Source organism: Macrosteles quadrilineatus, unplaced genomic scaffold, assembly GCF_028750875.1.
Source record: "Macrosteles quadrilineatus isolate MER2022 unplaced genomic scaffold, UCM_ALF_1.0 Scaffold_4__1_contigs__length_99947679, whole genome shotgun sequence".
NCBI lineage: Eukaryota > Metazoa > Arthropoda > Insecta > Hemiptera > Cicadellidae > Macrosteles > Macrosteles quadrilineatus.
The window spans coordinates 70,752,541-70,780,282 of NW_026542597.1; the positions used below are offsets into that span (position 1 = coordinate 70,752,541).

The 27,742-nt window shown below is 35.0% G+C and overlaps 2 protein-coding genes across 3 annotated transcripts; one reads left to right on the plus strand and one right to left on the minus strand.

Moving 5' to 3' along the window:
- The first annotated feature begins 133 nt into the window (after positions 1-133).
- On the plus strand, positions 134-22,623 carry LOC128993305 (pleckstrin homology domain-containing family M member 2-like). Of its 2 annotated transcripts, none has more exons than XM_054417112.1 (14): positions 134-316; positions 1,922-2,111; positions 4,025-4,212; positions 5,058-5,159; positions 6,017-6,809; positions 8,294-8,622; positions 8,753-8,893; positions 9,665-9,880; positions 10,438-10,577; positions 11,855-12,089; positions 12,585-12,752; positions 13,250-13,369; positions 14,880-14,981; positions 20,657-22,623. In XM_054417112.1, the coding sequence occupies exons 1-14, from the start codon at positions 242-244 to the stop codon at positions 20,678-20,680; spliced, it is 2,823 nt and encodes a 940-aa protein (XP_054273087.1). In that variant the 5' UTR covers positions 134-241; the 3' UTR covers positions 20,681-22,623. The 2 variants fall into 2 exon arrangements, with proteins under 2 accessions (XP_054273087.1, XP_054273088.1); XM_054417113.1 differs by having other exon boundaries at positions 135-316; positions 14,883-14,981.
- Positions 22,624-23,354: 731 nt separating this feature from the next.
- Positions 23,355-27,197, minus strand: LOC128992462 (histone deacetylase complex subunit SAP18-like). Its single transcript, XM_054416046.1, has 4 exons — positions 26,995-27,197; positions 25,290-25,396; positions 24,338-24,532; positions 23,355-23,558 (listed from the first exon to the last, which is right to left on the minus strand). Exons 1-4 carry the CDS (start codon positions 27,070-27,072, stop codon positions 23,462-23,464), a joined length of 477 nt encoding a protein of 158 aa, XP_054272021.1. The 5' UTR covers positions 27,073-27,197; the 3' UTR covers positions 23,355-23,461.
- Positions 27,198-27,742: the final 545 nt, after the last annotated feature.

Here is a 27,742-nt window from a genome sequence, read left to right on the forward strand (position 1 = left end):
CTTTGGGTATACTCTAGGTTTTTTCCTCTTTGTTTCTTTGCAGTAGATGAAGCAGACAGCAAACCCCTAATTGTCATTATTTGTCAATGTTTTCATTGCATCTGTCTAGTGTCTCTGTCATTATAGGCGATGCAAATATTAAGAAATGCATTGAGTTTTCTTTGATTTTATAATTTCTTCCAGAATGTAGAAGTTCCTTATTAAGAAATGGTTTTAACTAGATAAATATTTTAAAGTAACTATGAGATCTAAAAATGCATTCATTTTAGTAACTAAGGAAAAATTGATTATTGACTTCGAGAAATCTTGTGAAGAGGTGAGTAATATTGTGTCTGGTTTAGGAGTTATGCTTTAGTTTAAGGCATATTTTGTTAAAATATTCTAAAAATTAAATAAGATTCTTTATAGATTAAATTTCATACTCTAAATTATGACCTAAATTCCCACACATCTAGGGTAGGCCTAGACTTAGACCAATTACACATGAGAATGTTTAGTTAGGCCTTCCTAATAATTGGCACTTTTCTTTGGCTGTAGTTGACCTAGACCTTTTTAAAACTAGTTACAGTATTGTGTTATCGGAGTCAACTTTGTATATTAGGGTACAGTTTCTTAACTGAGCTATGCTAATATCGATTGAAACTGTCGATTCGATTAGTAAACTTTCATGCGATTTTTCACCATCAGCAAGTTTGGTTGGTTAGGTTAGGTTATAATAGTTAAATTTTATAATAGATATATTTAAAAATATCGATTATTAATCAATATTTTCAATTCCATAGTTTCAATCGATATTAGCATAGCCCAGTTAAGAAACTGTACCCGTATATTATTCTTCCCCATATTCCTTATTTACTTTCATTAAATCTTCAAAGGACAAACATTTGAGTTTATTGTTTTCCCTCAGACAATGATTTCTAGGTAAGGCCACAAAGAATTAAGAAACAGATGGAACATTCAATGGTGTCTAGAGAAAATTCCTGTTGTCATCACCTTCCGGTCTCCTTTTCCCTCTCGCCATCTCGTACTAACTTACAGTGCTCACGCTGTAGGAATAGGCCTACCCTGTGTACAAAAATGTTATCTGGCTATCCCCATTCAGGGTCTTCCTTGCTCGGTTCAAGTACATTTCTGCCACAACATACCAGAGCTAAAAGCGCACGGCTGTCCCATAAGCGTGTAACTTATCCGCTGTATTTTACTTCTCTGTGGTAAGGCCTAAATTTTTACCTTATTGCATTATGTAGAATAATTTAATCCCACAAATATTGAGAAATTTTTTATTATAGATTTATTGTTAATTTCATGCCAAATTACGAGGGAGATAGTAACGTACCACTTAGGGGCTAACTTAGATGGAATCTAACAATCAACATAAAATGTTTAGCGTTACAAAACCTTACAAATAAGTTAGGTACTGTATTAACATTTTCTTAAACCTATTACAAAGTGTCAGATTATATCATTTAACTTTTCCAACCAGTATTTCTCGTAACTGTTGACTGAACTAGGCTTGGCCCAATACTTTTCTCATTGTAAGTACGTATCTGACAAAGTAGGCTAGTATAGGTTAAAACTTAGTGGCTTAGGCCTGTTATATTTTAGCCTAGAGCTCAGATAAAATAATTTAGGCCTATGAAAGCCTTAATTTTCAACAAAAATTAATTTCATTGTTAGTTTTAAGTAACTTAAAACTAGACCTAATCAACCAATTTTGTATAGGATAGGAAGCCTCCATCTACATTTTTTTTCAATTAGGCTACCTAGCATTGATCAGTAGTCACTGATCAATTCTACCGTTTGGTGGCTTATTCATTTGTTTATGCCATGCTCATAATAGTAAGTAGCCTAAATGAGTAACTTAGGCTGTTTAAAAGTCAAATAAAACTCATTACTGTAACTGTAATTTTATTGGTTAAAGGTTGGAGCAGCAGGACTGCTTGATGTCAAACAGGATTGTCTGTTAGTCCGTGTAGTAGACCGAGTGCTGCAACATGGGCTGCGAGACCCTGTGCGAGGCTATTGGAGCCTCGTGCGAGGCCTTACACACTCCACCACACTCAAGTCGATCGAGGCTTTCGTCAAATACATCAGTTCTTCGCAACAAAAAGGTAAAGCTTGCTATTATCCATTAAAAAAGTTAGCTGAATGCCCCTATAACTAAATTGCGAAGAACGTTCATTGTTAGCAAGCTGTCTGCAAGTTCAAAGCCTGTAAATGAAATTAAAAAACCATCTTTGTGTTGGATGACAAAAATAAGTACCTATAACATCTTACTAATATTATAAATCTGAAAGTTTGTGAGTTTGTGTGTATGTTTGTGTGTATGTTTGTGTGTGTGTTTGTTGCTCAATCACGCATAAACTACTGGACGGATTGGGTTGAAATTTGGCATGATGATAGCTCACATTCCCGATTAACATTAAAGCATATTCTTATCTCAAAAACCCTTTCGGGCTCCGCCCCAGTGGCTCTGTAGTTCCCCATGTTAATCTTATGATTTTTCATATTTAAAAGGAATTAATGAATCTTAACAGCTGTTTCAATTAAACAAGTTGGTTCTGTTCTATGATGTGCAATAGCATAAAAGTTACAAGGATTACCAACAGGGTGCAGCACTATTAATTTTTGACAACGGCTAATTTCCAACCAAAAGGTGAGTGAGCGTAGCGAACGAACTTCAACCTGGAGGCGAGTTAGCGTAGCGAACGAGCTAACCTGAAGGCAAGTGAGCGCAGCGAACGAACTTCAACCAGGACGTGAATGAGCCATGCGAATACTTATGAAGTTAAACGGGGCGAAGCCCGCGGGTACAGCTAGTAAGTTAATAAAGTTAAGTACACAACACTAAAATTTATCTCTTCTGCAATCTTATTCTCAAGTTAACCAAATTTGAAATAGCCTCTTGTACACAGGCTTTAAGTGGTACAGCCATTTTCCAGCAAGTTAAGTGATTAGAAGTGAACCAACTGTTAATTTCGTTATTCGAGAAAATAAATGTTGAAGTACTAAATGAGAAAACTGTTGAATTGTTGGCGACTGTTTGAATTGTAACTTTCCCTCAAAATAGACTAATCAGAAACTCAGTCAGTATTTTAAAACATTTAGGACCAAGATTCAACAGTATTTTTGTAAGCCAAACTTCTAGTTTAAGAGTCACAGCATACAAAAAAAATCTTAATCTAGAAAATGTTACTGGATTTATAATTCCAACGGTGACTATTTAGCAGACACTTCCTTGAATTGTTTGGCCATTGCATTAGTTACATTTGTTTTACCCGAATAAGTTCTAACAACAATGATTGTAGATTAGATTATAAATACGAGATATCACAAACACAATATTTACACATCATGCTCCAGGCAATTTGAGGAATTGGTTTTGTTATAATGTGTTCAAACAAGATTGTAGATTTAAGATGAATAGATGATAAATACAAGATATCATTTATACAATATTTAACATTACATTGCTATTGACAAACAATTATTTAATTTTAGTAAATAAATTATTTGATTTGTATTCCTTCTGCTGAATGCCACTCAATAATATTTATTATTACTAGAAGCATTCTTTAGTGTTTTGTTTGGACTAATTTGCTAAACTATATGAAATATATTTTGGTTTGAGGCATGTTGTATGAACTTTTAAACGTGTTCCATTACCTGGGCTAGCTAGTTTCTTAAAGGGAACAATACACACAAATTGCCTTCACAGAGCATCCTAAGTTAATGTCTCAAATTCTATTTTATCCCTTAGTTTAGCTACTTTCTACTTTCTACTAAAGTAGTTTATGTGACATAAATACCCTATAGGCCTAGCTTATAATAAGCCGTTCTATCAGTCTGACTTGATTAAAAATTGTACTATATGATAGAAATCAGTAATATACATCAGCGCACTCTGTCGGTAGCTCTTAACTATATCCATTTTGATTCTAAATCCGGTAATAGCTTTTACATGGGGATGGAATGTCTAGCTCTATAGATGGTCAAAGCAGTAACCAACAACTCCTATTTCCAGGTCTTGCATGGACGTTCTACACCCTAGATGAAGGCTCGCTAGAGTACTACTTGTCTTCACTGGCCCAGGACTCGAAGACGCTAAATCAGCATTACCTGGAGCAGAGCTTGTTGAGAGACCCAGCCTTGGCCCAGCGAGTGGTGACTAGCCTAACCAACCTGCGCAGTGAAGCTGCGGCCATTCAAGCTGTAAGTGCTTTTGACTTAAACAATTTATTTGTTATTATTTCTACATTGGCCGGAACAAGGCCTCTACAGCGCAAGTGGGGGAAAGATGAAACCTTGGTAAAGCAAAAAATAATTGGAACTGGGAGGGTTAGGCTTCAGCTACAAAGTCGGCGGCGCACGGAGACAGGTAAGCGGCAAGCAGGAGCGGCAGGTGTAGCTGTAATACAAGCGGCAATTTGCTATTTTGTTTTTGTTGAGACCTGGCTTTTTATTTTTTTTTTTTTAGGGGAGTGAAGCAAAATTCTCATACAACACTCCTGCTTTTGTTTTACAAATACTCCTGAACGGCTGAAGCGATCTGCACAAAATTGAACACAGTCATAGTACCCAACCATGGGAAGGTATAAATCTGAATTTGTACAAATCGGACCACATGGCTTTTTCCTACGTGAGTTTAAACTTCTAGAAATTTAACATGGGCCTTATAATTTGTTTGCTATAGTTTGTTAATTCTCTATGATCTCAACTAATTTTTATTTTAGTTCCATAAAAATATTCAAAATGCACAACAACGTAATTGTTCTAAGAGGAGTATCTTAGGCTACAATTTCGGTTATCATTCAAGAGTCTAGATTATGTGTTTATAATAACAAAATAGGCTACATTGTAAAAACATGACAGTTAATTCAATAGGCCTATATTGTCTCTTTTCCTTACTATTTGCTTACTGACTGCGTGTGTATCTCAAGAGGAAAAACATAATTAAAGATAAGTAAGAAAACTAGAAATAGTATGAACAGTGGCACACAATCTTAAAATTGATTATGCAAAATGTACTCTCCATTTCAACTGTGGTATTTTTTCAGAGCATGGAAAGCAGTGTAATCAGTGAACAGGCCTCCTCCCTTGCATCACCTGTGGACTCTGGAGTTGCTTTAGTAGATAGTGACAACTCCACTGAGAATGAGGTAGGTCTTAGCATTAATCTATTGAAGGAAAATCACATAATAAGATACAGCTCTGAGCTCGGTTATCATAACCTAAAAATTTATCCTGTAACAGTGAGGACATACTTTCTGTTAGACGAGCCAAATTGTTAATGTTTCCAACTTTGAAACTATATTTTTGACATGACCCCAGAAAAAAATTTGAATGTTAAGTCTAAGCTTTTTGGAGATCATAGGATCCCCTCTGTAAATGTTAATTAGATTTCTTTGACACCAACACATCAGGGCTTTAACCCATTGACAATATTTTTTTTATTTATTTATCTATTAATAAATTTGTTTAGGTTATGTCCTCTTAATGTCATGTATCTCAAGACAATAATACAGTGGCGGTATCATTACGGCGGACCCCCTTTATTCTGGGGAATATTCCATACCCCACACCTCCTGATGGTCATCCCCCCCCCCCCCCCGAATTAAAATCCTGGGACCGCTACTGTGATAATATGTCCATTTTTAAGCAAATAAAAATCCAAAAAAGAAAGATCTGTGTCCTCCTCCTCTATACGAATGTAAAAAGAAACAATGCTGAACTTCTATGTTGAATGCTTCTTTCATGCCCACTGCACTAGTATCACTGACATTAATCTTTTTCTTTATCTGAAACATGGTTTATATAACCAAATTATTTTTAAAACCCTATATAAGTCTGCGCTAGTGTAATCTATTTATAAATGTCTTTATTCCTTAAAAAGTTTGTACCATGTAACATTCATGGTCACCCATATTTTTTTACACTTGTTAATAATTGTTATCTTCTGTTGTTCAACAACCATCACAAGTCTGTATTTTGAATAAATTCAACCATTTTCCCACAGTTTCAGGAGTACATGAGAGGTCAACACGGCAGTGAGTTGGGAAGTAGCGTCAACACACACGTCAGCTCATCCTCCGACAATACTCTGGCAGAGGACACGACCAATGGAAACTGTAAACCAGCCGAACCTACCACGGACAATATACAAATAACCGGCATCATGGCTCAAAACAAGCATGACGGCGTGTGCCGACGACCTCGCAAGAAGAAGAAAAGCGAATCGGCAAAAAGAGTTTCTTTCCATCAAGATTCGAATGATGACTCAGAAACCGGAGTTAGGCAACCGTCAAACATCAACAACTTCTTCGTTGAGGGTCGATACAGCTGGGCTGGAGAAGGGGACAGTTTCTTCATGAAAGAAAAGGAAAACTTTCGCCAAGTCAAGTCGGAAATTTACGAAAGAAAAGGTTTGTCTTCGAGCATCAACATTTTCGAATCGGAGTTGGGAATAGAAGCGGACTGTGACGGTGACAGTAGCACGACCACTTTGGACGACACAAAGTACAATATCGAGATGGTTTGTGAGAAACTGGCCAATGTCGTGAAGCAGAGTCTTGGGTTGAAGACGAAGGATAGTGAGGAGTTGAGGGATAAAGAGACTGAGAAAACGCCTTTGACAGAACGAGGCGTCCCTGAAGGCCAGGAGGACCCGAAGACGTTTTCTGAGTATGACAGACTGCTGGGTGCACGAGGAGCATCCACTCTTCGGTCGTCTATCGACCAGACATCAGATTCTGAATGGTCCCTGGACACTCCTGACGGACTGCTGAAAATGCGCTTCATCAGATATCCTGGTATGTTTTGTTGCAGATAATTTGAAAAAGTAGAAAAGTGCTTTCAGCTTGTGGGTGTGGGTTTTAGATGTTTGATTTTGTTCAAACAAGTTAGTGGTATGATAATTTTTTTTTTTTTAATAAACAAGTTAGTGGTGTGATAGTATCATTTACATTTTTTTTACTTTAGGCCTGGATGTCAATTTTCTTTAACAAAAAATAAAACTTGCCATTTTATGGTTCTTAGTCTGGTAAGTAGCCTAATATCCAATCATAGTAAATGCCTTTCCATTTCTTTATAGAAAATCCTGTTTTAACTGTTTGTTAATACAGTATTACTTAAGTTTAAATTTGTTCTAAACTTTTCTTTTCGCTCAGGAATTGTTCTAGCATAGTAAATTGATTTTCACAAATTGTGGATATAGCAGCTGGTTGCTCAAAGCAGTTATAGATTATATATTCACTAGCGGCCCATAGCAGCAATTGCTGCCCGTCACCTCCGTTTTAATCATTCCTAAATACTCTCCTTTGTAAAGCACTGTAGCTATAGGCCTATTTCCGTTAGAAAATGACTGGATCTTTGAAGGCCTGTGGGGCAGAGCAGGGGTAATTTTTGACATTTCTGATATTTTTTCCACCGTCCTTGGACCTTGAGCTTTAAAATGAATCATCAGCAACCATGCCACCTTTTTCCTAGCTCGCGATATTTTGTGAGGACCGATTCGCTTATGGAATTGAATATATGTATAGATTACCAAGAGACGGATTTTGGATGAATAAATAAATACAACAATTAATTATTAACTAATTACATTAATAACCTAAAAGGAAATTGAAATTTGTGCGATGAGTGGCATGATATATAAAAACAGCCACTTTATTTGAATATGATTATAATAGAATTGCTACCTCATAAGATAACTTCCAGAATAATTGTATTAATTTATTTTAGCAAGTTTGGTGTACCGTACAATTATTTTTCTCACAGTGACCCGACAAAGTAGGCTTCCTTGCACTGATTGTAGTACAGAAAGTTTCTAATAGCTGATGCATTTACTTACTTTTGCCGCACACCAGTATTCCAACCTAACAACACAAAACTGCATGTTTTTATTATGCACGTAATCCATGTACGCTTGGAAAAAGGATGGCAACACTTAAAGATACTACGACTACGATCAGCTGTTGCAGTGTTTCCCATTTTGTTAAACACTTGGATTTAACCTAACCTAAAACAAGTTGTTTAGCATTTGAAAGACTAGTTATTTCTAAACTTTATAGTAACCTTAGGAAAAAATAATGTGTAAAACGAGTGCAAATTGCCTATGCTGCACTCGAGAAACTTTATACACTTGCCTACGGCTCGTGCGTAAACATTTTTCTCGTGTGCAGTAAAGTGCCACTTCGCCCACTAGCTACACAAATAACTATTCTAAAATAAAAAATGTAACTAAAAATAAGTTGTGGTCTAAAATTTGGATTTTTATAAGTCTTCTTTCTTTTAGGTTCTCAAAAAAGCACTCCAAGGCAGCCAAACTGGCCAGGTAGGATGTTACATGAAGCTCCATCAAAAACGTCCTTGGTCAAACGATTTCTTAACTCCATACCTACCAGAAAACCGTACAAAGACAAGAAACCAGTTGGGAAACCAAACCTTTACATAAAAGGTGTCAAACCTGATCCAGAACTTTCCAAGGAACTTTTGGAATCTTTGGAGGAAGAAATGAAGAGCATCCAGCCACAGGACGAGGGGGAGGATGAGAGAATTACTGAACCAATGAGAACTGCCTTGCAGTCTACGGTGCTGATGGACAAAGCTGAGACCATACTCAAGGTTTGTTATCAAAATCGTTTAGATATCGTAGTTATCTTTTACTTGTTGACACAGTAAATTGGATGTGTTTGTTTGCTCACTTCATTGTTAAAGAGTTTCAATTTCAAACGTCATTTACTTGTTTCTTCAGGTGTACCGTGTGGCGAGCACAGAAGGTGTTCCTCTATTGGCTGTCCTGACAGTCTCTGCTCTCTACATGGCTGGTCTTGGACCTGACAACTCTTACTGCAGACGACACCACATCAACTACCACACGTTGGATACTGTGGTGGTAAGTGGTTTGTGGTTCCACTGATGAAAATAATTTTTTATAAACTTGAAATCAAGTTTCTCTTGGTAGTAAACTTTTATGCTTGTAATCGATTGAAACTGAAACGCTAAAATGTGCAAAGGTAACCCTACTCTTATTTTCAAATCCTCATCCACCAATTCTGGTGTAAAACGTTTAACCCTTAAAGCCTAGAACACTGATTTATTGTCAATCAGAACCTTTGCTTTTATTTTATGAGCGTACCTCAACAAAAATGGCTTAAAGGTGTACCAGAGTACAACAAGTGCTACAACATGGGAAACAAGCTTATTATTACGCTAGTCGAGTAGGGTTTACCAGTATTGTTAAGTGTGGTACACTGTTGTTTCTGATCAATGGTGAAGTGATCACGGACATTGTCTCGTTAGACAGGAGACAACACTGTCAATCATCATTATCGTCTACTGCGATTGTGACCAAAGTGTTAATTTGTCGATAAATAAATCCTTGCAGACATGTTCCGCGATAGTAAAAGCTCGGCTCAAGCTTAATTTTTGACACTGGGTGCATACAGTAGCCTACCAAAAATGAAGTATTTTCTATAAAATACCTTAAGTTTCTGTAAACATCTAACCACCCAGATTTATGACTAGCTGAATGTGTTATGGTCCCAATATCAATTAATTAGGATGGTTGAAGTTCTACTGTAAAAGAATGACTTGTTTCTCAAGTAAGTAACAAACCTCTCTGATGACTTATATTCTTGTAGTTAATTACTTATTGTGTTGTAAGATTGGACCTGAGTACCAGACGCTGATGCTGGTCACTATGGATCACCGTGTGACAGTGACTGTTATATCTGCTCTGGGACAGTCACTAGTGTGTCACATGATGTCTCGGCTGTCTCTCTCAGTCTATCGGGCGACCAAGACTCACCTCAACGTACGACAGCTCTCTCTCGCTTCCACCTTGTACAACGCATTGCTCTCTCAAGCTTCTCTCACTAAGGTATGAATGCGTTACACAACTTACTTAATTGTATTAGCATAGATTGCAATCTCCGAAGAGCTCAAGTTGCAGCCAAGTGTTTAAACGTGGTTGTTCAAGTGATTTATGAAATGTTAAGGTTGTTTGTTAGACCACCAAAGACATTATTAAACCTGGTAGTCGTAAACACACTAATCAACCAACAAAGTACTGATGGAGGCACTTCATTCATATGCTTAAGCAGCCAGTGTCATCACTGAATTCTTGATCTTCCGGTGAGAGCTTCGTCAAATCGATATTTACACTATTTACAAAACCAGACGTTTCCCCATTCTATAATTTAGCATCCTCAGTGGCTTGGATCAAAACTGGACCCAGCTGTCTTTCATCACTGAGCTTTTGGTCCTGATAGAAGAAACAGCTGATCTTAGTCAGTAAAAAAGCCCCACAAGGCATCCTACTCCATTCTTCTCTCATCCTTCACTCATATTTGGGTTAATCGCCCTAGTAGCATCCTCATCTTGATTGGTGATAGTGATATTTTTACCTGATCTCAGTCCATCTGTTTTGTTCTGCAGGATGAGACACTCCACTTCTACAGGTATATCAGAGTAGAAGACTCGTACATGACTGGACCTCAGAGTTTAACGAGGTCTGGACATCTCATGTACAGGTCACACTCCACGGCACCCTGGCTGCCTGGCTTCATACTGCTCAGGTGTGTACCTAATGGGGTTTGTAAAAATAAAAATCATACTACAGCAAAACTTAGCTCGTATCCGATTAAAGGCTGGAGTTTAGCCGAGAACCCGCTCGAAAATACTCCACCACTTGAGTACTCACACACCCCCCATGACTTTGTCCTTTTTTTTATGAGTTATCTTATGTTTTATAATTTTCAGTATGATTTTAGCGAATTTCCCATATAGGGAATAAGCTATTACCGTAGTACTCATGGTAAGACCTGGACCCGGGACCGATTTTTTTTTTCGTTTTGAGGTCCCTAGAGGCCAAAAACACCATCCGTTCAAATTCATATATATATATATATATATATTTATATATATATTTATATATATATTAGATATATATATATGTGTCCGTTAGCGCGATAACTCGAGCAAAAATGATCCGATTTTGATGAAATTTGGTACAAACGTGTAAACCTACGTTTATTCGAACGAGTTCGCGAACCAGCATAATCGGACCATGGGAACGGGGGTTTATGGGGGCTTTTATGGGGTAAAAATGGGTTTTTCCCATTTTTGACCCAAAAAACATAAAATTTTGCAATTTCTTTCTAAACTATTTTGTAGAGCTTAAAAAAACAAATAATTTAGTATATTAAAGCGTTATAATGCGCCTAATGGTTACGGAGAAAATTCCAAAAAATTGTAAATTTAAAATTCCCATGTTATTTTTATGGAGAATAAGTAAACTGTTGTAGTTTGCTTGTTTTTTAACATATTTTGCCCAAATTTGGAAAATGTTTTTATTTCTTACTAACTATTAACATTTTACATAAAAAAACACTTTTACCCTCCCTGTTGCAGCAAACCTAAGTATGTTTTAAACTGATTCTATTTAAATAGGGAATAAATGTGATATTTTTAAGGAGGCATTTTAGTGTAAATCCATTCAGGGAAATGGAAATTCGCTTAGTCTGCAGGTTTGCTGCGGCGGGGGTATTGTTTTAACTACGAGAACATTAGTGTTAGTAGATGATTTTTATTGAGATTCCTATGTTCTGAAACTGTATGTAAGTTAGGGGTAGCCTATCACTAGCAGTAGCTTACTACACTTTTTACCGTTTTGTTCTTTACTTTGTGGTCAAGGGATCATTTACAACAGTATTCAATTTTTTTAGAACATTGATGGAACTATTAGTCTTTATCATTGATTCCCGTTTCCTTATTTATCATCTCCCATGTTCTTCGCACTATTGTCAAAGCTGCAAAGTATATATTACCTGTTTCTCAATATATTTCCTGGCAGTTCCGGACTGATCTACATCTTCAGTGACGCCAGCCAGAAGTCACCGAAGCACATACTGTCTCTACACAGAGGTTACTTCGGGGGGTGTCGGAGAGTTTACAACTCCAACAGACCTCACACATTCGAGGTTCTACCCTTCGGCCAGCGAGGACTCACAGGGACATTCCAGTTTGCCGCAGCCGACGATTACGAGTGCTCGGACTGGCTGCAAACGTTTTTTGAAATTTCATCCAATGTAAGTATACATTTGTTTGTGTACTGTGATGTTTTGAAAGTATGGAACTGTTCGGATACCTTGAAGAATTCAGGTTTGTGGAATTTTCAATTTTACTGTGTATATTTCAGATACGTTTGAAAAGATAATTTTTCGTGTTAAAAACTATATATTGAGGTATTGTAACCTTAAGAGTAAAATTATTGTAGTGCCAGACTTCTAATCCAAATGTTGCTGGTTTGATTCAAAAAGGCAATCAGCTACATCACATAAGGAAAAAGTGGTGGGGGAAAAACTACCCTTGAACCCTCAAACTACCTCAATTTTGTGAACAGAGAGTAGATCACTAAACTATTAATAGTAAAACATGATAATAATCAACCACCAACTGGATATAAACACATACAAAATGTGCTAAACCACTTTCTTGAGTATAACACCTTTCCCATTTTCCTACTTACCTATTAACTGGAGAATTAAAACAGCAACATGTCTAATCAGCTGATTTCTGTCTAGATGGTCGACAACAAACACGTGGTAACATGCAAGCAGCCCGTTGAGGGTTGTGGATTGTTATTGACTTCTCGTCGTCTGCTAACATTGGATTTTCCCCACAAAGTGTTAGGCTGCGCAAGTTTACAAGACATTTCTGCCATCCGCACTGCTTCCACGGCCTGTATCTTGGTGGGTTAGAAATAATGATTTTTATTTTTTATCTTTATCGTTAAAAACTAAATTTTACAAATAGCCTGAAATATAAAAACTAGAAATAGTTTTAACAATTAGTAGTTAGACAACCTTTAAAAGTAGGTCAATGTTATTATGACCAAATGTGATAATTCAGATGAGTTTTGGTCATTCACTTTTGGATACTGAAGTAGACATCGCATCTAACTGTAGCAAACTTTTTGTAAAGAACTTAGTGCACATTCACAGAATCTGCTACAGACCTATATTCTCTTGTTTATAGATTTGATAATTGATGTAGTACACAAGGTGCTATACGTTTCAGTAAGTTGCCCTTTCAGTTTGCTTGGCTAAAAAGTCGTATGCATCAGGAACATATTAAAATCAGCGCTCAATTTAACTACCTCCATTTTCATTCTTAATTGACTACAGCTTTTATTGAAAGGGAATGTCAACAGATTTCGGTGTTAATTTTTGCCAATTTTTTACTTCAGGAGACCAACTGTTGTGAAGTGCAAGGCAGTGGTGGAGACTGGATACTTTACTTCCTCACTGACCAGGCTATCACGGAGTTTCTGGACGCGCTGTACCAACTTCGGCCGGAACTGAAGCAGGTGTGTGGTTAATGACTAGTAGTCAGAGGGCTCATTTTCTTTTAAATGTAGTCGATAGAATTTAAAATCCGTGCCTAGAAAGTCTTAAGAGAGAAAAGTTTTTAATGCATGCATTGCTGGTCTAAAGCAGCATTTTTACTCTCTAGCGATTAAAAATAGATTTTTACTCCCTATTCCCTTAGTCTCTAATTTACCGGACTTATTGATTATTGGTGGAATTGGAAATAGTTGGGATTGTTCACCATCGTGACGTTTCATATTATTTTTACCATACTGTGATTGTTAACTATATAAGTGTAGATATTTTTAAAAGGTTTGGTTGGAAATTTTATAATATTTGTATCCCAAATTCAAAAACAGTATGTACTCTTCATAGTAAGTTGTTATGAATATCAACAAATTAGGGATGGACGAGATTGGATTTTTATTTCGAGACGAGACGAGACGAGATTTTTTATTTCTCATAAAATTTCGAGACGAGATCAAGACGGGATTTCACTTCTCATACACAACGAGAAATGCACGTTCAAAATTTTTACCTGACTTTGTAACATTGTTAGATGACTGTTTAAATACAAAAATAATGACAATAGGCAAGAATATTTACAATCTTTTATTAAAAAACATCAGCATAACATTTTTTTATTAATCACGCCTAACTTATTAAAAATGCCTACGATTAGGAAACATGGTGATATCAGATAGGATAGACTTCAACTTATCCTAAAATAAAATAAATCATAAAATAAAAGCAATATTAATTTTTATAAAATAGTTACTTGTTTTGACTTTTTATAGTAATAAAACATTCCTCACACTGCTTACACTTAACAAAACTTCTCAAATGTTATTAAAGTAATATTATTAAAATAATTAAAGTAATATTTACATTTAAAGAATTAATTAAATAAGAACGCCTTCGCAAAGGAAACGCAACTACAACACACTCCTGTATTGCGGGTATTGCATTGACTTTCTGCAGGCGTTTTTAATTTTTTAATTTTTTTAATTTTTTATTCTTGTCTCGATAAAAATCTCGGCCAAAAATAAATCTCGTCTCGTGTAACAAGATTTAAAATTTCCCGAAAATTTCCCGAAATTTCGAGACTTGACCATCCCTACAACAAATGTATCAACTTTTAGATATCTGCTTGCAGCTGATTAAACTCCAGCAAAGATACCTTATAGCATTTCATGGTTCTGAACTGCACCAAAACCATCCTTGATCATTGGGCTTTAATAGATTATCCTGGTTAAGAAGGTACACTTCATTTGATTTCATCTTCCAATTATACGCAGCTTAAAATATCTCAACATTGTGTCAACACTGTCTTATACTCTTAATGAAATTATTATAAATATAATTGCTTCCGTAGATGTTCAGTAGTTATTTTTAGGTCTTAATGAAAAGTACTTCCTCAAACCAATCCAAAAATTAGCTACGTTTACTGAAATAGTAAATTTTTTAAACGTTTAGGAATTTATAAAACTTATATTTTCCGATGACTAGCAGGCATCAGTGGGCACGTGGGAGAGTGAAGTACTACACAGACATTGTCTTCAGACCAGTCATTCCGTGAGAACTGCTTGGGACCCGCTGTTAAGGCCTTCTGTGAGTATATTCAACTTGCACATAGATAACTAGTTGATAGTAACCTATTTAACTGTAAAGGTGATATAGGTCTACAGCATTTGTGAATTGTTGGCTTGGACAGTAGAGCGACAGACTACACCTGAGGCAGTGACGTAGCTTCGCATCCTTGGGTCTAGGCCTATATGAATGAGCAAATCCAAGGTTAAAAGAGGCCGCCAAAAACTAAAAGTACCAACAACAAAATAGATAATGCAATTTTTTAGGTGGGACAACATCTGGTTCTTAAGTATTTTGGAACTAAAGTAAATCTCATGAAAAGACAGAGTCATGCAGATATTTTAATAATAGGTTAATTAAAAATACTAGGAATTCAAGTTGTATTTTGTCCCTTGGCAATCTTATAGGCTCTCCTAATGTGTGGCCAGTTGTACTCGTCTTTTTACACAGCACCTCAAATAGATTTCAATTTGGTTGTTGTTCCCTCAGATAACGCTCGGAAAGCCTGTAGTTCTATCAAAAACAAATATGTGTTTTATAATTTGTGTGATTTTTGTAATTAAACTGCATAGCTAAGGGGCGGTACCCAAATAGGGATCAATTGAAAGGCTTCAAATGACAATAAGACATTATACTGTAAGTAAATTTAAACTTTGACAAACTTTTTTAACTTAACTTAACTTTAGATTACTACAAAAAAATCCAACAAAAATTTGTTACTACTAAACTAAGGTAAATAACCAGAACAAATGCTAAACTAAAACCAACAGTGATTTAAAAGAGTGAGTTAAAGAGCAATTACCTTTTTAGTTTTTGCTACAACAAATATTAAAATTAAAGATTGAGAATTAATTAACTTCTAACTTTAATTTTTTTAATATTAAATTTTTATTATCATTTTTGAGTTGGCAAAACATTACAATACAATACATACATTTTTTGAAACCAAATTAATTTCAGGCCAGGGGGGAGAAGTCACCAAGATGGCTAACAGCTGATTTTGGAACAAATAGTGGCAGTTTAATGGTTACAACTGGCCAATCGGGCACTTAGGATAAGCTTGTCGCAGATTTAGAAGGCTTTTTAAGACTAGGGTTGCTTTCAGAGAGGTGAAAGCTAGTTGACTGGAACAAACGTGATTTGATATTTGTATAAGTAACTAAATGTAAAAAAGTCAATAGATGTACTAATGCTGGTTTTATTGATTAAAATTATAATAATTTGGACGTATGTATAGTCCGTGGCTTGGCAATCAAATAACAGTATTTATATAGGATAGGCTACTGTTGTCAACATTTGAAATTACTGAATTGTTACCAAATTACTGTTTCACAAAACGCAGATTCCATTTTCAGCCGAGCCATTAAAATGAGGATTTGCCGAACAATTATTAATATTACAGAATAGTATTTAATGATATACAACTTTTCACATTACATAAATTATATGTTAGTTTTGCTATGGTCAAAGGTCCAAATTAAAATTTTCTTTTCATTTGTTTTTTATATAGTAATTTGCTAGAATCATTGACTTTATATAAAGTCAATGCTAGAATACAGTAAATGGTTTGTTAACCCTTTGCGGTCGTATTTATCGTTCTATTTTCCGTCCCTACAGATCGGCAAGGCCACACTTAGTGGCCCTCTCATTTTGTCTAATGACGCGACATTGTCATCGCTGAACGTAGCCCCGCAGCTCGGGCCGGCCACGCGTAGTGGCCCTCTACGCAAGTCCTGTTCAGCTCGGACCGGCCACGCTTAGTGGCCTCCTGTTTCTCTTCATAATATTTAGGATTGTAATTTTGTTAGCGATTCTTTCTGCTTGGGAGGTGCTGCGCTCTCTGGACAATCATCGGAACTATCTGGAGACAACAAAAAGCCGTTGGTTTCGTAGGTTATAACCATATTGGCACGTGTTTCCTTAGTGAGTAATCAGCTTGTACTGTGCAACAATCGTTTTAATGGCTTTAAATTTTTAATAAATTGATATTTATGATTTATAAATGGCCTCAAATAGAGACTTAACATCCGATACTATACGGGATTTATTACAAGTCGACGAAGATGACGATCTTTCCATGTTGTTTGAGATTGAAAGTGTAGAGGAAGATCAGCAAGTAGGGGTTGAGGGTGGTGACAAAAATATTGAATGTACTTTTAGTGATATTGACAGTCAACATGACAGTGATGTGGATTTTGAATTAAGTGATAATGATATAGAAGGAAATGCGAACATTGATAGTGAACTAGAAGACAATATTAGCGAAGTTAACGAGGGTGAACACGATCAACATGTAGCTGATGTTGAAGAAGCTGCTGCAGCTGACGTATGGCGAGAGTGGCAGGATGATGAAGTAAGTTTCCGTGAATTTCAATATAAAGCTTTGAGTGGATTCAAACAACCACCAAATTTTGATCGAAACTCAGAAATTGAGTATTTCAAACTATTTTTCACTGATGAATTGTTAGAAGAGATTGTTAATGAAAGTAACAGATATGCTCAAGATAAAATAAATAAAATGAGACCCTTACCAAAAAAATCCATGTGGTGGACATGGAAGGATATTACTGTAGTAGAGTTCAAGGCATTTCTGGGGATCATAATTAATATGGGCATGCACCCAAAGCCTGATATCGACGACTATTTTTCGACCTATTGGTTGGAAAACCAACCTTTTTTTAAAGACATATTTTCCAAAGAGAGATTTTTACAAATTTTTTGGAATTCACACTTTTCTACACCTCCAACCAGACCAATATTAGGTGCAATCTCTCGCTCTGCTTAAGTGAAACATGTTGTTAATTATCTTGACATGAAGTTTAGAGAATATTACTGTCCAGGCAGCAAAGTTAGCGTAGATGAGAGTACTGTAGGGTTTAAAGGAAAAGTATTATTTAAATGTTATAATAAGGATAAGCCTCAAAAGTGGCACATTAAGGTCTATGTTCTGTCTGACTCGAGTAATGGTTATGTGTGTGCAATAGAACCATATCTGGGGCAAACAACAAACAACCTACTTGTTAGGCCAGATTTACTGACAACAACTCGAGTTGTGTTGACTCTTGTTGACAGAGTTGGACAGTCTATAGGAAGTGCTGAAGGGTTGCACATATTTACCGACCGGTTTTACTCTAGCCCAGAATTAGCCAAGGTTCTGTACGAAAAAAAAGTTCACTTTACTGGAACGTTAGATAGGAAACGAAAAGGGCTACCTCTAGCAGTTAAGAAAAAGAAAAAATTGAAAAAAGGCGATATCAACGCATTTAGAAAAGGTGACCGTCTATCTGTAATACAATGGAAAGATAAAAGGGAAGTATTAATGATAACTTCTTTGTATGACAACTCGGTGGAAGAAGTAAAGAGATTCGTTAAGGGTGGAAATCAAGAAGTTGTTTAGAAACCTACAGCTGTTTGCAGATATAACGAAAACATGGGTGGCGTAGACGTAGCAGACCATTACATAGCTACTTATTCATTCGCCAGAAAATCAATAAAATGGTGGCGTAAAATATTTTTTTGGCTAATTGAAGTTGCTGTTGTGAATGGATTCATAATTTACAACAACAACCGAGACTCTGGCAGACCAGCTGTGCGTCAAAAGATGTTCCGTAAACAACTTGTGAATCAGCTAGTGGGTGATGTAAGAAACACAAGCAGAAAACGTGGACGCCCATCATATATCACTGAAGGAGACCGCCTGGATGGAAAAACACACTTCATTTATGAGCTGGAGGGAACTTCGAAGAAGGACTGTGCTGTTTGTACAAATAGAGCAGCTGGACAACGTAAACGAACCAGATTTTACTGCAAGACCTGTGAGAATAAACCTGGCTTACACCCAGGAGACTGTTTTCACCGATATCACACACTGAAGAAATACAAACTGGTCTAAATCAACTCAAGTAATGTGATGTCTAATTATTTGTATATGCATTGTAAGTCTTTATTTAATACATGTGTAAATTTTATCCTTCAACTACTAATTTTGTATCCTTAATTTTTTTATCCTTCATTTGTAAATTTTAGGCAATAATGATTTAATTTTAGTTTTGTATAGTTTTTTGCAGTTATTTTAACGGTTTTTATCCAATATACTTCTTAATATTATTTTGTTTAGGTACCAAGATTTAAAAGTAATATTATATACTGTCTATGTTCTTTCTACTTTCCACTAAAGTCATAATAAAGCTGGTAATTTGCATAATACTGTATGATAATCGTATAACTTGTCAAAAATATTTTGATTTGTAGTTTTTTTTTTATATTTCATTGCAAATGAACCATTTTCATTGTTTTTTAATCAGTTTCAACCATAAAAGATACTTTGCTTTTTTATTTTATTGAAGATTATTAATAATTTAGTTGTTATAAACGTTTTAATATTTGAGTAATTAAGTTGTTATTAAATACGAGTGTACATAATTGAATCCTAATGATGACCGACTTTACAGTCATATGTTAGGTTAAACTTCAGTGTTTTGGAGTTGAAATGCTCGCCACACGGTATTTAAATCCAAGCGTAAGACATAAACAAGAGAAGTAATAATGGCGGCCAAACCATGGAAGGAGGCGGGGCCACTACGAGTGGCCCTGCCGAGCTATTGGCGCGTCGCTTCGTATATATATTACAACTTGTCACGTCACAGATCTTGTGGCCACACGTAGTGGCCCTCCGACCGCTAAGGGTTAAGACCATATGCAAACATTTTTGAAATCGTTTCTCCGTTTAACCAACTATTCCAAAAGATACAATTTATATGGTGCAACACAAATAAACAACTCGATCACCTACCTATAACCTACACTTTACCTCTCTAATCTAACCTTACTTCAAAACACTTAATGTAGTCACGAATACTCATAAACCCCGAACTACCTTCCCCACATGCCTAAATTAGATCAGTGTTCAATCTGCGTTTTATTAATAAGTGTAACAACTTACTGCACCGTTGATGTAATTCAACATAATATAACCTGTGATGTATTATCGGATTAAATATCGATTTCGATGCGGTTCGATATATCGCTTATTAAATCCTGATTTCTAACATTGGCTGTTTCTAATCAGCTGGCAACACAAATATAGGTTCCCAAGAAAGTAGTCACTGGTCCGTATCCCTCCGCTCCTTGTTTACGCTCCGCGCATTGAGAAAGTAGTTCCGTATATTTTCTCGATTTTCAGTGAATTCCGTGCCTTAAAAAATGTTTTAACGGCATTTTCTTGTTTATTAAAATCATAGGAATAGTTTAAAAACGTTTAAAAGAAAAGTCTAGAAACTTCAGAAATACGTTATGATTCTCTTGTTTACATTTTTCTTGTAAACAAAAAACTGCCATATGGCTACTTTAGTCCCATAAGCCTAATGTTAAAATTTGGAAATTTTAAGTTCGTTTTAAATTGCATTAGCATTATCTAATTGAAATTTGTTTGTTTATTAACCATCTCACTATTAGTCTAAGTAATCTTGTTAAGTTTAGCTGAAATGTGTTCTGCCGTTATTGAGTGATGTTGCTTTATTTGTTGCATTGAAGTTGATCCCAAAGAGCTACGCTCAATAAGCAAGTTCAGTTGAGAAAATGTTAGAACAAGTCTCGTAGATACAAAGAAATCAGAGTCTCATTCCGAAGTAGCCTATATCAACCTGACAACACCCAGATTGCATTTTCGTTTTATTAAATATACAATTTTCTTTCAGGTTTTAAAGCAAAACAGTCGGTGAAGAAATCATCCCACTGGTTTTGGGTGTCAACCCTACATAGCTTAGAATTACCTATTACCTACCATTTTATAATGCTAAATGCTACGTTATTTTAGTTACTTCAATACTGTGATATGTATTTTATTTGTTAGCTTTGTAGGTCTATTGAGTGTTAAGCTTTTTAATGTGAATACACTAACAGTTAAAAATCTTATTGTAGAAGTATCTAATAAATCATTTACAGTTCACTGTGATACACGGTTGGTAGATAACTCTGTTAGCTTCTTTATATTATTTTAATATATCTATGATCCTGTCCCAAGCTCAAGCCTTAAAGGAGTAGGTTTTCCACACAACATATAGGCTATATTTTATTCAATTCACATTAAAATAATATCACAACTTATCCACCATTAACTTATAGTTTTTTTTTATATCCGTATTTGAATAGCTCATTGTCAAAGAGCTCCTTAAATGTTAGTGTTTAGTATTTATTGAATTTAAAATTGTCCTACAACACACATTTAGATATTTTACGTGAGAATAGTTTTTTGTCTGTATGTGTTAGGTTTTTAAATTCCATTTTTATTTTGCAAAGACAAAGACTTATCTCTGTTAGGTTTTTCCAAATAGCATTTAAATTTGGAATACAAACAAAATATTCATTGTTGGCAAACTCATATACCGTTTGGTAATAATGTACGTTTGTTGCACTTTTAAGTTGGTACTTTGGATCAACGATAGCCTATAGCTTAAAGTTGAAATCAGTGAAGTAGACAAACCTCAAAACTAGTAAGATTAGATCAAATTATTGAAAACGTTGTGAAACATTCTCAAATGTATTTTAATTCAACTGTTTTCAAAATTAAGTCTAGAAGTGCGATTAACAATAAAGTTACAACACTTTCAATGTATTGAATTTAAATCATTTGCTCACTTCATGTTGTTACTCTTAACAACTCTTTATGGAAAATTTAAGAAAGACTAAATTTTGCTTGTATTGATTGATACAATGAATTCCAACATTTAAAAATCTGAAAATCGTTGCATTCAATTTAAGTCAATTTAATGCCAGGATTCTTTGGCATTGATTTACTTGAATTACAATGTAGAGTCTAGATAGCACACTAATCCTTTAATGCAATGCCGTAAAGAATTAGCTTTTTTGTCCTAATTACAGTGTTGTATAGTAGTACCTTTGACTATTAATAAAACAACAATAGTCAATGATAGTACTCTTATGAGTGAAAAAGCTTTTTAAGAAAATATTTTTGTATTTGAGAACAAGAGCTTGAAGAATTTCTTTTTAGCTATTGATGCAATAATTTATATTTTGATGAAAAACTTTAAATCAGTGTTAGTGGATGTATTTGAAGCAAGAACATAAGGATCATATCATATCTATTTATTTAATGATTTTACAATTTTGTATATTTTTTAAATTTATTAATGGTGGCTTCCACACTAGAAATATTTTTGCTACCTTACATTGGTACTTTTACTTGTGAGTGGTTTTTAACATGTTTTTTAGATTATTTGTTAATTGGTTACAAAAAGTTAATTTAATTTTAAGGTCAGTAAACTACCAACAAATCTAGTCAAATTTCAAAAGTGCTATATTTTAATACTTTTTTTAAATATCAATCTTCATATATACATGCCTTTAGATTTTGTCAAAAACACATTTTCTCCTCTTAAGTTGTATGAAATATTTCATAGTTCAATTGTTTATAGTGTTCATGTAATCAGCATATGAAGCATATAAATTATAGCAACTGCAAGGGCATTATTACTGATAATTTTATATTTATCCGTATTAAAATACTTCAAAAAAATAAACGTGTACCCCTTATACAGCATAATCAAACAATTGTATGTGATATACCTAGTATCTTGTGTTAAATTTGTTTAAGTTTAGGTTGTACTTTTAATTAATGCTATTATTTGTTTTAAATATTAGTAAAAATAAAAATCTACATAAAATAAATTGTGTTTTATATTTAACCACTTAGTGGTCTGTTTATGTGTTTTATTAGTTTTATGCCACTGGCATTCCGTCATGTTTGTTTTTGTGTTTGAAAGAAGCTGGTCCAAATCCTGGGCTTGTTACGATCTATCGAACTGGTTTTTTTGTCAAATAATAACTGGGATATGAAGGTATAATAGTTAGAAGTGTAAACAAACACAGAAAGATTATTTATATTGTGAAAATAGAGCAGAATCTTAATCTATGTAGCAATTAGTCAATGAGTGGAATGTCTTTTTATTATTTAGCTCTATGAATGAATATTTACTTTTTACCCCTATTTATAGTATACATCATGGAGAAAGTATTATTTTTATAAAAAATTTGAGTTTTTGCCCCCTGAACCCAAAAAAGTTATTTTCGAGATGATGTCTGTGTGTGTGGATGTGGACAGAGCTACAGACCACACCTGTGGTTCGATTTTCATTTTTGGTATAGTGCACCAATTAAATACTTGCAATTACCGTGTTTAAAGTACAAGAACTACCAAATGTCTGACTTTAGTGGTTTTTAAACTATGCTAATTTTAACTCAAAATTCCATATTGAACATTGAATCTCATACCGTACCAAAAGACTTTTTCAGTAAGTTCAGTCACCTAGAAATGGTCATACACAATCCATAATATACATGGTATACAACCCTTTTAGGATACAAATAACAAAACCATCACATCTAAACTATTTATTCTTACAAAAATCTGACAAAATTACACAAAGAATCAGGACTCTTAACTTAACAGTGGTTTCCAAACGTGAATGAGGTTTGATGAGTCTTCAGTATTGTCTCATCATACCCCCGCGTCTCATCATCGGAGGATTCATACGAGTGGGCGGACTGATGCAAACATCCATGTAGTCTCCTATGGTGAATCTGGAAAAAAACAGACATTCAAATTGAGTTGATACTAAAAGATCATTTAAATAATGGTTGAAATTGTTATCACAATCCATGGCATGAATCATGTTAGGTTTAAAGAGCACAGACACACAAAGTAAGAGAAAACTTCGCATGTAGGCCCATCACAAGTTCTAGTTTATATTAACTGCCTTTGTAGCACACTATTACATGGGGAAAGCCAGCCATCACCTATCCTTCTTCACAAAGAATAAAGTCAAGAGGCCAGTAGGCAGGCAGGTTTAAACTGATTAGGGAATAATTCCAACTTTACCTTCATTACAAATCATTCTTAAACTATGATTCAAATTTGTAATGTTCAAAAAACTTCTTGATCAGCATTTTACGAGTGGCTTAACCCATATGATCAACACTGATACTGTTTTGTAAATTCAACTTTGTTTTCTAAAGCATAGATATTTATATTTCGACTAATGTTTTTAACTAAATAATTGTGGTTTACATGTGTAAAAGATGTAGCCTAATAATGTCAGATTGATTTTGGCCAGTTTTCATCAGGCCCAATCAGAGAAAAAGCAAGAGAGGATTAGAGCTTCCAACACGGTATTCCTGGCTAGGGAGATTGGCTTGGACCGCTCGGTTATAAATCAGAAATAACAATACTGAAGACCTATTCATAGATAATTGAAAAAGGATTTTTAGTTTTGTTAACCTTCATTAGTGATGTGTCTTAAGAGCTCAAAGTATGAAATGCAAATATTTAAATAATTACCATTTATAAAGAATCAACAAACCTCAGCTGTGAAAGTGTTTTTGGATCATCAGGCCCTTTCTGGCCAGAAATCGTGGTCCCGACATCTCTAAAGCGATATCCAGGAGTAGTAGGGTTTGGGAAAACCAAAGCAAAATCAAACATGGTTCCTTTCCTCCTTGCTTCTGGATTGACTTCTTTCACCAGGCTTGTTATCTCCCTCAAAGTGGCATCCATCCTAACATTGGAAGTTACATAAATAAAAAATAAATTGAATTATTATAATGCAACTCGTGGATTGTTCATAATAGGCTTAGCTAATATTTTATTGTGCAATTAACTGTTTTTAAAGAACATAGTTTGAGTGAAAGAGTAGTTAGGTGCAAAACTTGCTAAAACTCTTGTTTAAAGTCGGATTGGCTGGTTTGCAAACTCAACATTAAGATGTTGGTTCACGTTGACCTAGGCCTAGTTAAAGTTCAATAAATATTGAGAGAATCATCCTGTGGCGGATCTAGAACAGTCACAAGGGGGGGCGGTCTGGGGGGTTCAGGGTACCCCCCCCCCCCCGAAAAATTAGTGTAAACTAAGTCAAAGTCTCCAAAATGGCAGTTTAATACCATTTCTTTGTTCAAAGCTAGTGTGACAAATTATTTGACACAATATGTATGCACTACTGTATTACATGTAGTAAAAAAAATATATTATGAATGCACGAGGGGGGGGGCGGTCACCCCCTTCGTCCCCCCTCTGGATCCGCCACTGGAATCATCTCGAATCAGAAATAAATTTGGACAAATATTTTAATTACAAAATAAAAAAATAAGTTTGTTTTATTTGGCCTGGGAACCCAAAAATAAAAAAAGTGTAGGGCAATAGGCTAATACAGGAACTTTTAAAACTGCAAGTTAGTTAATTAAAGTATCTATCTTCCTACACAAATTAACCAAATAATGATTTACTTTGCTCACATAATCTAGGCCTAGCGAACTTACCATGTATAAATTTGGAGTTCATTTGCAGGTACGTTGCCATTCCTGTATTCCTGTGAGTTATTGTGCCTTCCATTGCAACAGAATACTCTTAGCAGTAACGGGCAAGTCTAAAACGTAAATTACATTATTTTTTGATTTTTCAGAGTGGCAGATTGCGTGTAGGCCTATATAAATAAATATACCGGTATATGTACTTACTGTCTTCGTAATCCTTGTTTGGTTATGACACTACGGCCGTTTCAGAGATTACTCTATCGTCGGTTGTAGTCGTGAGTCATTTCATAACAAATCAACTAGGCTCTCAACCTGACCATCTTGAAACAAAACCCCCCAAAAACAAAGCAGAGTACAAGAGCAAAGTTAAACACTATCTTAAATTTTTTTTCAAAAACATATTTTGAAATTTTAAAAAAATTAATTTTTACCAAAGTAGGTTGAGTTTGGTATCAGATTAAAGGCATTTGAATCCTCTTTAAAATGAGCCATTGTACAACTTGATAGGAGCAATAGAACTCATCCTAGATATTTTAGATTTGCGCGCACGGTAATAAACGCCAATTTTTACCATTTTGAAATATTTTTATCGTAAAAAATATGAAAGATAGATTTAAAAAAAAAAAAACATATTTGGATTCTGGACTCAAAATACTACTAGTATGCAAAATTTCATCAAAATCCAAGATGGTCAGGTTGAAAATAATTTTTATTGGTTGATTTAATATGGAATGACCCTGATACACTAATCTAAAATACTGTTAAGTATTTAAACATTCTTCACTGGATTTCTTCATTTACATTTCGTCAATTAATAAATAGTAGGCCTACATATACAACATGAGAAACATCACAAAAACATTTCAAAGGCACATGCAGGGCTATGAAGCTGGTGACCGACTGAAAGTGAACGAGCCTTAGGCTATCACTGCAAGGGTAGGTGGAATACATAGGTGTAAGTTACTTAGCAGCATTTTTTTGTTACCGTACTATAAGGTTTCAAGTTTGTTACAATTTTGGACCAATGAGGTTTGAGGATTTTAAGTTAGGCCTAGCTGTAGAATTTAATTATTATAGGCCTAAGTTATACAATGAGTAGATGGTTGGGACAGTGAGTCGTTGCATTACAATCAGTGGCAAAGAGAGGAAATAAACAAAAACATTTGGTATTATATAGATCACGGATGCCACGCTAAAATAATAATTTTTTGCTTATTATGCTTGATAACGTCCTAAATTCGAAAATGATCTTCATTTCCCCTGTAAAAGTACCGTATTACCGGAAAAGCGGGAAACAACATTTTTGTTGTTGGCTTCAACGGGTAGAGTAAATTTTGTAGCACCACCACATTTCTTACATAGGCCTATAGATAACCAAGGGTATGTTGCAATAAAAGTGAAAGAAAACATCTGAAGTTTTTTAAAGATATTGAACACAAAGGAACCTTAACATGAACTCTTATTACCCTTAAACTAGGCCCTAAGTTAAAGGTCTAAGCCTAGCCTACTGCCCATGCATTATGCCTATAATAAAATTATCCCAAAGGTAATGTAATCCCCTATGGTACAGTTTCTTAACTGGGCTATGCTGACATCGATTGAAACTATCGATTCGATTAGTAAACCTTCGTTCGAAAACCTCGTTTTCAGAAAGGTTGTGAAATAGGCTAAATATGAAAAAGACACAATACAAAGTTGGGCCTAGGCCTACCTTTTCTCTATCCACCGGCTTTTCAGGTTCCACAAATCTTTCTTCAACTCTGACCATTGATTCTAACGTTGAAGCCATCTTTGGGTTACAGAATAAAATATTTTCGAACTTCAGAAAGTTAAGTTGACTTTAGTTTATACAGTAATAAGTAAAATGTTATTCGGCAGAGAAACTATCTACTCTCTCTTTGAGTCTTTGAGTGGAGTGATAAATTAAATAAAAATAAATAACCTCAATCAAACCAAAACAAACGTAGCAACAGCAACAGCAACTCTACTATAAATAAAAGCAACTCTCACTCAACTCAACTCTCCTCAACCTCAACTCAAGTCAAAACCAAAGACGTCAAATGAAACGAAACAAACCCGACCACCCTAAAATAACCAGAGACTTTTAAAAACAACTCATCATAAGTCATAACAGTGGTCATAACAATAACAACCAAAAAACACAAACCAAAACCACAAACCTCATCCCCAATAACTTTTTTCAGTCAGCGCAACCATAGATAAAACATACTCCCTTAGGCGCAACGTAAATTAATTGAATCATGTCAATAATCAATTAATTTACATAGTTAAGTTATTTTTTGCAAGTTGTCGATCAGTTACCATCAAATGAGGGTTTGATGACGTTACACAAGCGGTTTCTAAGAAATAGCGAGGGGTAATGGGGTATTTGATTTTTTCCCAAATTCCGGTGAGATGAGACTGCCGAGAGCCGAGACTAGTTCAGTCAGACCAAACGG

What these genes read in the sequence shown, in the direction of transcription:
- LOC128993305 (XM_054417112.1), top strand. Translation starts at nt 242, where the DNA reads ATGAGATCTAAAAATGCATTCATTTTAGTAACTAAGGAAAAATTGATT. An exon ending in CAGTTCTTCGCAACAAAAAG is followed by an intron (nt 2,112 to 4,024) that starts GTAAAGCTTGCT and finishes TCCTATTTCCAG; the next exon opens with GTCTTGCATGGACGTTCTAC. An exon ending in CTTCCACGGCCTGTATCTTG is followed by an intron (nt 12,753 to 13,249) that starts GTGGGTTAGAAA and finishes TTTTTACTTCAG; the next exon opens with GAGACCAACTGTTGTGAAGT.
- LOC128992462 (XM_054416046.1), bottom strand. Translation starts at nt 27,072, where the DNA reads ATGGCTTCAACGTTAGAATCAATGGTCAGAGTTGAAGAAAGATTTGTG. An exon ending in AGCCGGTGGATAGAGAAAAG is followed by an intron (nt 25,397 to 26,994) that starts GTAGGCCTAGGC and finishes TTTACGTTTTAG; the next exon opens with ACTTGCCCGTTACTGCTAAG. An exon ending in AAAACACTTTCACAGCTGAG is followed by an intron (nt 23,559 to 24,337) that starts GTTTGTTGATTC and finishes GTTTTTTTCCAG; the next exon opens with ATTCACCATAGGAGACTACA.